We start from the raw sequence: 15,289 nt of genomic DNA, 5'->3' as shown, positions 1-15,289 counted from the left end.
AGTGATCTTACAACCCTTTACCTACTATTTATTCTTACACATATTATAAATTATATGATTTTAACAAAATCTTTATTACACTCTTTGTCGTCTAGTATCAAAACTAATAGATTGCATCACATCTTTAAAATCAAGAAACAGCGCTGATCCAGATATGCAAATGCTGTTTGTTTTAAAAGCACTAATTTCGTATCTGATATCTGAGAGATGATCCGAACTGAAATGGATACATCATTTACTATCCAAACAGCCGCGAGGTATAAGCGTAAATAATGTACCTGCTATACTTTAGGTTAATAGCTTCTTGCTTGTTATGAGATGTAAACACGAACTCTACTGAAACTAATTACATCGCTAGTAAAAGTGATTTTTTACTTGCTTGGGGATAATTGAGTTATGATTGTTGACGTATATTGTAATGAAATATATTGAAGTAATATCAGTGAAATTGTTATTCAATTTATATCATTTCTCTTAAAGAAAAACCAGCTTTGTGTTAGTAAGTTTATGGCGAACTGGCGATAGATTGTTAAAAACTATATTGGATAGACAAAAAAAGGCTGATCGTCTGAATGCTTTAAACGTTTTATATGTTATGTATTGTGAAGTAAGGAACTTTAAATACCAATAGTACAAAGTCCGAAAGTCAGTCTGGTAAAAAAATTTAATACACTTATATATTCTTTTATCTATATATCGCAGAGGCGATGAGAACTTGGAAAAATTGGATCGTGGTTGGTACCACAGACGGCAATAGGTCACATGGCCGCTCACCAAACTGATGGACTGATCAAGTGAAAGATTCATCGCCTCAAAACTACACTGTCAAAAGAAAGGCGCTGGACAGAAACCGGTGGAAACAGATTATCCACTCCAGATGCTTCCTTACTGACCACGAAGCTCAGAGAAGAGCTGCCGATTAAAAAGAGAGAGATATATTATTTTACTATTTATAGATTATGCGATGGAATACTATAGCGTGTGTTCTATACTTATCTAGAAAATCTTAACGATGTTGTTTAAATTGATATGTCCTGTAGACGCTGTAAAAATTATTTATCAAACAGATTTGTCGGCATATTTATTATAAATTCCAAATTTAAAAACGTCTCATGTATGTTTTTTAAATTTTTGATGTATACAATAACATTCCAATCAATATGTTTCATTAACCGTTTCATTAAAATACCTACATTACCTGACCGACATATCTTCAATGGAGAGCAAAAACCCGGGTTGGCCCGAGCCATTGTTTGATGGCCCAAAGTTTGTTACAGATGGAGTGTCATGTCTTCTTATGTGCCCTTAGCATTTCTTGCTCATCAGAATCACATTACATGAACATGAATATTGAACGCGTGAAGTTGCTTTGACATTTTATGAATGACTTTTGTTGAATCAATCTTCGAGGAACACCTCTAACACTGCAATAATCATGATTTTATTTTTAAGTGGTTACTACCGCGCTTTCGATTTTGCGATTATAAAATTGCAAGTATATTTGCTTTCATACGAGTATTGACTGCTCTAAAGTTTTTCTATGTTATGTGCAATTAACAAAGCTCGTACGATAAAGAAACCTTCGTCATAAAAAACATGGCGGGTCTAGTATATTATAAGTGCGACGTTGGAAAATCAAGAAGATCCGTCGATTGATGAGCACATCTTCGTTTATTAGTTTTTATTTCGTGTTACTTTAAATTTTTGTTGTTTCTTACTTCATGCATTTTTTCCTGGCATGTTTATAATTTCTATGTTCGAGTTTCATTTGTTATACTATTTTTTAAACATGCAATGTTAGAACTTATACATGAATGAAGTTAGCAGAAAATATCTCTAAATCTTACCTTCAATCGTATAATAAGTAACGTTTACAAGCGATCATGTACTAATTTATTTAAAAAAATCAGTTTTGGTCATTTAAAAAAAAATTGCAGCTCTACAGTAATTGCATTTCGAAACGGACAATAACATTGTTAACTTAAAGTCTTTATTCAGTTTGAGTAATTACCATTCGTTTTTAAAGGCTTCGTAAATTGTCTAAATCAACACGAGGCGTAGGTGCTAATTATAATATCGTTAACACGTATTGGTGTGAAAACTTCGGCACTGATTGCAACTCAACACTTACCGAGTAATTTTGTTTGTTTAATTGCTTGACGTAAATTATTGTTCCTGTGTGTAATAAATTACTGAGAAGTTTTCAAAGATTTTAGATCAATTATAAGCTACGCATTATTTATGATTAACTCGGGAGAAGTTTCTTTTCTCTATTTTGTGTGTGTTTGGCGTCGGTAGACAATTGACGACTTGCAAGATTGAGAGCTCAAATCATAGGTGAAACAATAATTAAAATTTAACGGATCTTCATGCTCTCTGCAGGAAAAACCTACGACTTAATGTATATATGCCGTACATTTTCAGTGTTAATTTTATTTTTGTGGATTTGGTATTGATGTTCTTGCACTTCACCCATCATATTTGTTTTTTAGTTCTTTTTCCTTTCTAGGGTTGCATGGAAGAGATCGCTTGTTAGCGATAAAGTTTCCCGTTGAATCCCTAATACTTGTTCAAATACATAAAATATTCCTGTATTAATAGAAGGCATATCAAAGAAACAAATATTATGAAGGAATTAGGTAACGAAAAAGTTATCGTTATTACGATACTAATATTTTGGTTTTTAAACCCTATGAAGTTCTTAAAGCTTGGCCGTAAGAGACGGTCAAATTTCTTGGCCTGGTTTCAGGTTTATTATTTTTATAGGCCAGTGACAATATTCAAAGCAGTTATTGTTTTACGGTAAATCAAACCCAGTACGAGCTGAACTGAGACTCCAGGTTATATTGGATGTCAGCCATGTGTTAAATTAATAAGTTGCTCTGTATAATTTATAACAATTACGAGTATTGTAAAAACGTGTATTGTTTCAATTTAAAATTAAGAACTTTCTTCTATGTAACAAACTACTTAAATGCAAGGATTGAAGTGGGTATCAAATAGACACTTCTTCCTTGTGTCTTTATCCTTCCGTGTAACATAATTGTTCAACTTATATTATTCAGCTGACCCAATCCTTAAACGCCAACAATTATAAAGAAATACGAGTAAAATACCTAATTCACAGTCGCGAAACCCAATAATTCGCAAACGCGGACATAATAATACTCTAAAATCAAAAAAGAAACGAAGTAATTCTAAAAATATTGTAATTTCATAACGTTAAATTCGTTTGAGTACCATTTCTATAATTATGATGTTATTACCGAATGAATAGGAGAAAGATTGAAAAAGGTTGAGTAACATCTACCGTTTCTCATGTTAATTATCATTTTTCATTAGTGCCACTATAGTAAGTTTTCTTAACGACATTTATAAATTGCTTGGCCACCCTGCAGGTAGCACAATTCTATTTGGTGCCCATAAAATTCGTATTAATAACGCATAGCGGTCAATACATTTGTAGATATTAATATCATGATTTTGTAGTTAATTCCGTTGTAACGTGTAGAACCTACCACCGAGACACCTGTAAATAATTTTTTAATGACCATGCAAGCTTTTAATAAATTTATCGATTAACATATGCTTGTCTTGCTTAGACTTTTTTGGAAATTGAGATGTGATTTTTATGTTTCATTATATAATATATTTTTCGAACAGAAGGTGATGAGCGTGTGCGCCGAACCTGAATTTGGCTGGTAATTGAACTCAAGACCGCAGTTGATAGTGAGCTTTTAGGTAAAACTCATTCAAAGCGTATTTAATGCAATGTCTTCTTAGCGATCATTATGTTAGTATCAAATGACTGTGAGCGCAAAAACAGACTTAAATCCAAGATTAAACCAGGAAAGCCTAAAAGCTTTTACGAGTACAATGTATATTTTTAAAAACTAACTGTTATTTAATAAATGTTATATGAATACAAAACTTGCGTGTCGTATGTATCTAAAAATCGTAACAAATCAAACTCTTAACGAGGAAATAAGACATAATTACCACTTCTCATGTTTCGTGCCTTATTTTGTTACTCGATTTTATAGTCGTGTTTAATTGGAATCATATTTGCTCCTCACTGCAGGGAGCGCTACACAGGTTAACTGCACAAAATTAACACTTAGAATCAATTTATTGCCTAATCAGTAATTTTCATTAACCATTAAGCATTTTGTTACAACTTTCTAATACCACTTGGGTCGTCAAAAAATGTATTAATGACAAGAAAATAGCTTCTATGAACGATGGTTCATCTCAATAGAGACATAATGTTGCACAACAATGTGTTATTATGTGGGCACTGTCATGCGTGTAACTTTATTAAGGCATCCCCGCGGAGGATTGATAGGTGGCGTGCTGCCATTGTGGTTTGAAAGCATATTAAATCACATTACTAAAGTAGTCGAAATGGCATTCAAATATTTACTTAGGTTACAATAAGCCAGCCATTATGCACTTTAAAGCTTGGCTTGCGTGCCACTCTCATCCATGACATCGTTGATTCAAACCCTTGCTGTGACCACTCTGTACACAGTTAAGACTCGCTTGATGAAGAAAAATATAGGGAAACCGGCATGCCTTAGACCCAAAACATTGACGGTCACAGAAGGCTTATTACATACATGCCATGCCTTAGAAAAAAAAACATATATAGAAAGCTAAGGCCCACAGCTTAAAAAGTTGTAGCGCCACTAAATTTTTCATAGTTGGAGTTCAGCTGCATGATTTTAGGTGTAACTTTTTAGATATTATATATCACGACAGTACCTACTCATATTAATTAAAGCGTGTGCCAGGCGTAGGCTGATCACCTACTTGCTATTAGAAGAAAACAAATGATCACGCAACGAACAGAAAACTGTTACCCAGGCTTCAAAAGGTAGCGACACTATTTTCTTACAATATGTTGACTCAGCAATTTGAATTTGCAAGTAAAAACTTCGGATGTCAATCTACATCCGGAAAGGTGGTAGTAGATAAAAGCGTAGCCATAATTCGTCATATTATTCATAAATAAAAATCAGTGCAAGATCGGCAGATGCGAAAGGATTGCACACATGTCGGCAAGGTGTGTATTCTTTCTCATACATGGATGGCTTGTGCCAAATACGTTACATGCGCTTCACCCTTAGATGTGTGTACGTTTGTTAAATTTATAGTTAAAATTCCTAGAACATTTATAAATAACAGATAGTAAGTTTTTACTGATTTTGATACGTATATGTCATTGCTTTGTGATGTGAAGTCAATAATTTTCTAATAATACAGTATCTGTAACATAAGGAACGCAGCCGTACACAACTTTTTGACAATAAATTGTGAGCCCTGAGTACATATTCTTGACTAGGTCTGAATAACGAAAAAAGGCACACAATTGTTAATCGTAGGATAAATAAATAATTAGTGTATGAAGAATGAGATAGGTTTTATTAATAATTTGTTGTATGACATATTTGGTATACAATACATAACAGAAATTAAGGAGACAACGAGTGACCTTATTGCTAACACACAAACTCTTTCAGATAATCATAATAAGGAAATGGAGGTTACAACTATTTAAAGTCAAATACTAAATAGTTCAACTAACATTAAAATATGGTCGTAGTTAAAAACGTCTAATTCGCAATATTAATACAATTTTAAATTCTGATCTAGTTTAATTAAAACCACAAAAAATCCAAAATAATCAAATGCAGCATTCGGCCGTGTCAAACAATTATAGATCACCTACAACAATGTTTATAAAATAAAAATATCTATTTCGTAAAGGATACAAAGTTTAATAATATGCAAATAATCTCGTGTCTGAGTCAAATTCTTTAATAGAAACAGTTTAGTTTCTATGTAGAAAGGTGTTCTATAAAACATCAATAAAATTTCTTTATAAACATCGTCCCTCATAAAAACTCCAAAGCCAGCGCTAGATACGTAGCCATAATCCTTTCGCGGTGTCTTTTGTAACTCGTTACAGTTCCAGTTTAGTAATTAAGCCTACAACTTTATCGATCAAAGGCATTTCCAGTACTCGAAAGACCACCAGGCTAAGTATTTGCTGGATCGTATGTCGTGTATAAATATTAGCTACACATCGATCCAGTAATGGAACTGTCAAGCGATCGCTTCTTGTCTATAATCCTGTGAATGAGTTTATTACGAGTTTACTGCCCATATGCAGATTGGATCTGCGTGCGTCGGGCAATACGAAAATTCATTAATAAATAATATATCTCTTTGTTTATGTATTAAAATACACCATATATAATGCATCTTCAACAGTAAATGTTACAGGCTATCTCTTCTAAAATACATGACAATTATGGTGTAAATAAATTTACTAATAAATTACTAAAAAAAACATATTACACTTTCAATTTACTAGTAATTGTTTGCTTAACAATGCGGATTACGTACTATATAGGCGCTTAACAATGTTTTTATTTATTTATTAGCGCACTATCCAATATATATAAAGCTACTACACTAAGCTCTGGATAAGTAGTGTTTGTTCTGTTATATTACACTACAATCTTTAAGTTTGTATTTATGTTAAAATGTTTTAATATAAATCGATTTCAGACTAGGCTGGATTGGTAAGAATTTATTATGACGTACTGACCACCCAACAGCTATTCCCGATAACGAATTTATAAGTGTATTAATTAATTAAAATTAAAATTATTCATATAAGATTTGTCACTCTGGCGTTCCTATAATAAAGCCAAGTTCCAAGCCAAGTAATTAGATACTGAAAACTGAAAACGCCTATTCTCTGTGTTGGTTTTGAATATCACTACAAAGGTTGTAATTATCGTTCGGTTATAGGTTGGTCTTTTATATCCCATTGTACGTCTGAGATGTCTCTATTTTGCGATTTTCTAAGGTGTGGGCTAAATGTTATTTGACGATACTATTGTGAGCACTCCCGTGGCGCTTTTATTCCATTCATTGTCCTGACATATCACTCCCACAATTTTGTTACATTTTGTGAATTCACTTGCAGGAAGACGCTAAAATGATGGATGGTATTGAATATGGAACATGTGAGAATTTATACGGCTCTAGGGAGACATTATTTTATAAAGATATGAACCATTTTATCTGGCAAGAGGTAGGTTTTTTTTTAAGTTACAGGAGGCAAACGGACAGGAGGCTCATCTGATATTAAATCATAGTGACGCCGCCGCCCGTGGACACACACTGCCAGTAGGCTTACAAGCGCGCTGCCGGCCTTTTAAGATTTAATAGAGAGATCCCACATCTCTACGCAACGCCAATAGATCGAGCCGTTTGGAAAGTCACTGGTAGTTAAACTAATTTCTAGTATATTTAAAATACTTTTTTATTTTTTTCTTTACATTTATTTTCAACATATTTGACATTTATGTTTTAAACTGTATCAACGCACAAAATTTATAATTATGTATTTTATTAATTAGACTTTGAATTTGGATATCATACTTTTTTATATAGTTTGTTAGCCATATAGTTAAATACATATATAATCTACAATACTAAGGCCATGTTAGTCCCGATATCAATTCTGAAATCGGTATACCACCGGTTCAAATTGACAAGGTGTAGCACAAGCTGCTCTTGCTTTTTAATAAAAAATGACACAGATGCAAAAATATACCTACGTACTCTGTAACTTCCAATAAAGCGATTGCAATCAATCAATTTTGAGTTTTTGGCCCATTCCAAAATTACGACATCAGTGTTACGAATATTATGACAACTGTATCGCAATTGTATATAAAGACATCGCTAATAAATATTGGTAGTTACAGAGTACTAACGTAACTTAGCCTTCTAAAGGTTTTTAGCACCTCTGGATTGATAGTTCTTAGTAATTTAAAATTTGCACAATTGATCAACGTAACATTAAGAATATTGGGATTAGGATGTTAAACGCGAACTTTAACGTAACAAATTAATGATGGCGAAAGCTATTACAAAACGACAGTTATGTGGTAGCAGGTGTACGTTTGTGTTTTGCCTTAATTTAGTCAGAATTAATTTATGTTTTAAGATTACGAACATTCATAGAATTAAAAGGAAGATTAAGCGTTATTCATAAATACTTGTGATAAGTTTTTAACTGTTTTTTTTTTATGAATAATGTTTTATGTGTGTGAAGGGTTGCTAATAGGAAACTCGTAACTAGCTGACGTAGAATTTTAAGCAACAATATGTTTAAGGACTGTGATTTAGTATATTCTAATAGCTATGATATCAAACAAGTAAAAAATACAAAACGATTGCTTGTCCACGTTTGAAACCTGAAGTCTTAAAAAATGTTAATTAACTTATTTGATATGTTCTTTATGTACCAAGCTTTTTTAAATAAATAAATATGGGTCTAGTCTTTGATTGATATCAGCATTAGTTGCGCATAATTGGATAAAATATATGTGTGTGTGTCTCCCATAAGAAATAAATGGAGGATTATGGATGGAAGAATACTTATATTTTATTATGTATAAATAGCAACATCTACTGATCTCAAAACATAACCTTGTTTATCTTTAGTATTATTTTGTATTTCATTGATTTTAGGAATTCCAAATTCATAATGTTTATTCTTTATATATTCGTAAATTTATCATGTGTGCTATGTATGATTTTCCCTAAAGAATTATCTTAAACATCAATTCCGAACACGCACTCTTAAAAACTATTAAAGGCTTTTAAATTCAACGTCAGGTAGACCGAAGAGAATCAATGGGACAAAATTAAATATGAATTGCTTCTTGAGGGCGACACGAAGTCTATTAAAATGAGTTTAGCGCCTCCGTCAATGGAATGATTGAAGGCTTCTAAACAATTCATTCTTCTGTCTCAATGACAAGGCCCATAGTCCTATTGTCACGAGGCATATGACAATAGTAGGCCCTTACCATTGAAGTGCGATACTCTCAGTTCTAAATTAATGTAACCGCTTCAAATTCACTGAAGGCTCTGCCGCCCATCGCGTCTGAAATATTTCTATGTATTTTAATGTAAACCCTATTCCCATAGATATAAGGTTAAATTTACAAAAATATATTACTAAAATTTGCTATGGTTTTTGTTCAATGTAAAAATACAATAAAAATACTTTGTCTAATTCTAAGTTGACCGTAATAAATAAGGCTGTGTTGTGCAAGGTTTCACTTGTTTTACTAAAAGAAAACGGTTTTGGAATAGAAAAAAGTCCTGGTCAGGTGCAGTCAGCTGTTCTTTAACAGCTGATTTCAGTGTCTCCTACTTTTTTCGAGATGACGTTAAAAAACAAGTGGAGCATGACGCGAGAATCGTGCGGTAACGCAAGTTCGCTCTTTGTACATCGAGAGCAAACAACGTATCTAATGTAACATATTGTAATTAATGGATAAACGTATTAATTACCTTCAATGAAGAACTTTTATAATATCTTTGACGACGCATATATCGTCCGATTCATAAAATGCAACAGGCTCAAGTGGTTGGCACATGTGCACTGAATCAGGGACGACAGAACCCCAAGATCCTTACTGAACTTATAACCCGATAGACCGAGGCTGCGTTGGTGGGATGGAATTGTCAATGACCGCGAAACAATAGGTGTTTGAAGTTGGAGGCAAGACGCACGAGATAGATTGCAATTGGGAAATATACTTGCAGAGGCGGAAAATGTATATACATGTTATTAAAAAAAATATCTTATTCTTTAAACTGCCATTTAATAACTCAAACGATCAGAATACTCAGTTGATAGTATCGAAGATATACCTATGTGATAAACATCAAGCGACGAATGATTGTAATTCGACATATTTGTTTTTATATCTTTTTATAATTTTCTTAAATTTGAGCGAAGCCAAACCGTACTGTTTTTTTTGAGAGCATTAAGGTTTTCCTTAATCAAATGGGACATTTAGGTAATAACTCAATATACATATATATTTAGAGAAGAAAGATCGCTACTATAGGAATACGTGTAGGACTAACTCGATTTTTTGGTAAGATAAGATACTAAGGGCACAAAATGAAATTCTCTAGCGGTTTGCACCGAGAGAGAAACAAAGGATAATAATAACTTGGTAAACGTAACCGTATATACATATAAACCAGATTTTTGAGTTACGGTAATAATTATAAGTTCCAGTCAATTGATTGTACACAAACTTATTTTTTTCAATTTAACGTATACTGAAGTTTCATACAATACTTTCCTACGTTATTAACAATAATAATTATTCAAATCACACAACATTTCCTCCTTTGAAATCTCAAGTACTGGTCACTGTCATAAATAGGCACGCGCACATTTCTGAACATATCGAACCATTTTTTGTTACCATCTCAGGTAAATTTATAAGAAAAAAGGTATAGGGGTGGGAATCTATTCATTTTTTTCGAACATTGCACCCTTATATAACTGCGCTCTCACCAAGGGATTTCATTCACAACATTGCTTCAAACGAATAACCTTATCTACCTCACTAACAATTCTAATATGTCGTACGTGTCTTATAAGAGCGATTTCCCCAAATACGTTCCGATCGCGCCTTCAGAGGACCTACACGCAATGGAAGATCGAGTTCCAAGAAAATATAACTATAAAAATAACCCATACACCGGTCCACAAGCGGTGTCTATCGCTAGAAGAAACGCTCGCGAGCGCAATAGAGTGAAACAAGTGAACGACGGATTCAATGCATTGAGAAAAAGATTGCCCGCTGCTGTTATCAACGCCCTATCTGGAGGCGCTCGGCGTGGCACCGGCAAGAAGCTCAGCAAAGTTGATACTTTACGTATGGTAGTGGAATACATCAGATACCTTGAAACCCTAATTGAAGATAGCGATGCCTCACTCGGGATTACGAATCCGCCAATGGACGCTGCCATCGCGAGTGATGTTGATGAAGGTTTCGCTGGAAGAACCTCGCCCTATTCAGAGTCAATCCCTTCACCAGTGAATTCGGAGTGTTCATCGGGTGTTTCGTCGGCGTATTCAATTAATAATGAGTACTACGCCCCACCAATGACATATCAGAATGAATATGTTTTGAACGACAGTGGGGTGATAGATGAAATGTGGTGGCAAACGAAGTGAAGATAAACTAATATAAATTGTTATCTAGTCATATTTATATTGTATAAAAGAGTAATATATTCTGTAAACAAATGTATAAAACTTATGTAAATATAATTGATGGTGTTGAAACTGAATATAATAAATATTATAAAATTTATTTACACACTTTTATTTAAAATAATAACTTTATTGTACATGGTAAAACATTAAATTTAGTTCAAAAAGAAACTGTACTAGCCCCCATACTAAGATTCCCTGTGCCGTGTGAATGTGAGCTACTAGTCTCTTTTGACAAGTTATCAGTACTCGATATAATAATTTCTACATAACATTACAATCTTATACTTTAACTACTGTTGTTTAATAAAAATACTTTCCGTTTCAGCATAGGACAGGTTGAGACATTGTTTATGATTATTAGTGAATGTATAAAGTATTAAATTTATGACTTTAAACTACAGACTACATATACAATCAAAATAAATGATTCGAAATCTTAATTAAAAGTAAAGAAAGCAAATCTGTTATTGATCTTTAATCTTAATCTACGGAGGTTTAATTTAAAATTCGATTCGATCTACAAAACTGTGTCCTATACGACAATCGAAATATCGGTTTATATGCAAACGTAATCACAAGGCGGTTGATTAAGACGTGGTCACACCGCGGATGCATTGTTATACAAGATTAATGGTGTCGACTGCGATAAGAGGTGGGAGCTAAATGCATTTACATGTGCGAATTAAAGGTTCAGATAAGCGACAAAGAAGTTCGCATCGAGTGAGAACGGTCAGTGATAACGATGGGCTTGATTACTACGAAATACGAGCGCAAAGATTTAATGCGCTAAATCTTAGGTAAGCTGAGTCGTCATAGTAGAAATATACAAAGAAATTGTTCAATGTTAGATTAAAAAATGTCTTATTAAACTTATGCCTATATTGTTGATTTTTGGACGCTGTGTTACAGCTATACGTACTTATTATATAGTTATATCTATAGTTATTCTGTTTAACAAAGGCAGTTTAAAAATAGTACCTACTCTTAATTAGGGGCTGAGGGAATATTTTAATCACGTACATATTAAATAGGAAGGGCTACAATGTGTGATTCTAATGCCAGAAAGTCATGAGTTCGATACCTAACTGTGCAACAATGGGTTTTCTGTGAGCACATATATCACTCGCTCGAATGGTGAAGGAAAATATGATTAGGAATACCGTACCTCAGACGTAAAAATTTGATGGTGTGTGTTAGGTACAGAAGACTAGATAACTTATGCAAATGAACATAAAACTTTATTTAAAACATTTAAGTATAATAATGAAATGTATATTTTGTAATGTAAAGATGTTTCAGTGTTTTGGTTTCACTCAATGCTTTTGTGTAACGTTATATGGTATCTACGTATAAATTTGTGAACGTGCTGAGTTATACTTATTTTATCGTTTTTTTCTAGAACTATAGGGTCTAGGAATTTCTGTTAAGTTAATATAAGTGTTAGTAACTAGTTCGGATAAAATGTTTGGATATAGTAAGTACTATATATATATATGCATATTATCGGTTTACTTATACTTAAATCTAAGATAATTTTAGATTATTGTAATCAATAAAAATACCTTGAAGTTTTGTAACAAATATTGCATATGAATATTGGCAAAGCTGCACTTTTTTACTAGACTATAAATGAGACACCTTGTACTTGATAAGTAATTAACCTATCACCCACTTTAGATTCAAGTTTTCGGCTTAGCGAAAGTTCTAGGCATAAATCTGGCCTACTAGAATTTTATTATTTTGACAGCACATTTTAGGAGTTAGCGTGATGTGACAACAGAGGATTAAGCACCTAAATATTGCGTATTATTAAGATTTTTTTAAATATTTCGTATGGTAATGTTATATAGTTTAGTCACGACCTCAGAACACGTTGCGTAACGAAAAGACCCTTAATGTCCTAAATGTCCCTTATTCATAATAAATAATTGTGACTCATTGCACTGTTTTAACGACAAATTTGTCTCGTTTCATTACAGCCCAAACACAATTGGACAGACATAAACAAACTAAGCTATTTAGTTAGAGTGCTGCGTTTTTATGGTCCAGTTTTTTTTAAAACATTCCGTACATACCCTATTATCATCGTTATATATTCTATTCTAGATGCACTAAATTTGATTATTCAGGAAGTAGGAAACATTGCCGCTCTAAACACACACGACAGAAGTGTGGCTGAAGGTCTGAAGATAAGAAAGTGTCTCAAGAAAGGAAGCAATGGCGAAGCACTGTGGTTACCCTCTGCCCTACAAGAGATATGAAAGACGAATTCAATTCTAGAAGGTCTCATATGCATTGCTTATCAAATGTATATAGAAAAAAACCATATCTAAAAATAACACTTTTGATTTTTCTGAAATCGTGATCATCTATAGCGCGCTTGAGATTACGAATTTCAATCAAATAACACTTATTTCCTCCTTCCAGCTTCCTGTTTGTTAATAAAAACGTGTAGTTTGCCAAATTCCGGAAACTAAAAATGAAACGAATTTGATTTGCTTTGTGGCGTAACCTCATTGTGGCGCACGTGAGCTTTGTTCCGTTCGTGATTTTCTGCAAAATTTAACGATAAAGTTTTATAGCGATGTTTCAATACCATTCATAATTGTTTAAATTAATAAATAGCAGGCGTTATTAAAAATAGTACGTTATATTTAAATTCCTTGGTATGTGTTGTTAAATATGGTTCTTTTGGATTTAATGCTGATTAATTATTTATGATTTTCTTTACGTTAATCCATTGTTGTAGTTGTAGTGTAGTAAGTATATTAAAGAATGGAAAAACTGAATAGGTCTCCTTTTCTATCAAATTTTAAGGTTTAATCATTTATAAAATTAATGTTATAAATATAAAAATAACATCAGATTTTTGGCATTACTGATACAAATTATAAGTTTTTATTCAAGGCAATGCTTGCTAAAGATTATCACGAACACGTGGAATATTCTTCGGCTTTCTCTATTGTTTTTATCTGTTACCTGGCCCATTTTAATTCTATTAACTGCCTTAACGCGCTCAATAGGTTTATTCATTTGTAAAATTTTAATTAATTTCTTACTTTCACTGAGAATCGTGTTTTGTTAGATGGAAGCGATAATGGAACGATTTAAATTAATGTTTAAAATCATATTTTTAATTAATAATTTCACAAGTTCTATATTACATTTAGGCTTTACTAACTTGCCATTTCGGTAGAATGCTCTATAAAACCGGTTCAACAAAAACTGATTTGAACTATATTTCAATAAAGTTTTCATTGATACTATATATAAACTTAACTGTGATACTAATAAATCTTTCGTTCGACACGAATAAAAATAAAGCTGCGGCGCTCGCGTTGAATTCTTTTGTTTGAGAAATCGCACAGTTCGCTGTATATTGCTTGTAGTTGCCTGTTCTAGTTAGTGCAAACAATTGATGCAACTTTATTGAAGCAGGCCTGCTTACATAAATAATTGTCGGATATCGGCTTCCTTCGCCGGCAGCTCTGAGATGCGGGAGAGATCTTACAACATAGTACAAAAGCTTTGAATATAAGTACTATCTAATGTTCTGGATTATGAGAACAAGTTTTAATTCTAATAATTTAATTTAAGGGACTCACTAACTTGTAAATGCATGTATAATTATGCACGACCGTGGTTCTTTTTTTTTAAACGCTTAAATGTATTTTCTTTTGTTCAAATTATTATTGTTTCTATCTAAAGCAATTCAAGTAGTCTCTCAAGAAACTAAATCTAGTCAGATATGTTTAAAATCGTATTTTTATACTAGATTTAGCAAGTACATGAAAATAATATAAGCATTTTGCTTTTTATATATGTTAGTTATGCGAATCTGTTGAATGAATTGTCAAAATTTGTTTCTAAGAATTTTAGCAGATGCCATGAACAAATACTTCCAATTATAATTTTTGATTACAACTAAAAGATTCACTTGACCGCAAATTCATAAAGTATCGTCTTACGATAGCCATTAAATATTGATATCTGATACAAATTTCGGAAGCTAGTTATAATATTTTAAGCAAAATGTTCTCGCAAAAAAATCGGATAGCGCTTTTTGATGCAATTCGAGAACGATTTCCGCACGAACAACATCGAATACTTAACACTTATCTCAGTTTGCAACATTTTTTTCCTATTTCCTTTAAAGCTTTTTATGCTTTA

General features: G+C 32.7%; 1 protein-coding gene across 1 annotated transcript; it reads left to right on the top strand.

Moving 5' to 3' along the window:
* Positions 1-7,012: 7,012 nt before the first annotated feature.
* On the top strand, positions 7,013-11,077 carry LOC123712225 (achaete-scute complex protein T4-like). The gene is made up of 2 exons (XM_045665229.1): positions 7,013-7,040; positions 10,416-11,077. The coding sequence occupies exons 1-2, from the start codon at positions 7,013-7,015 to the stop codon at positions 11,075-11,077; spliced, it is 690 nt and encodes a 229-aa protein (XP_045521185.1).
* Positions 11,078-15,289: the final 4,212 nt, after the last annotated feature.

The sequence above is a fragment of the Pieris brassicae genome, chromosome 7 (genome assembly GCF_905147105.1).
Source record: "Pieris brassicae chromosome 7, ilPieBrab1.1, whole genome shotgun sequence".
Taxonomy (NCBI): Eukaryota; Metazoa; Arthropoda; class Insecta; order Lepidoptera; family Pieridae; genus Pieris; species Pieris brassicae.
This window is presented reverse-complemented; position numbering and strand designations above follow the sequence as displayed.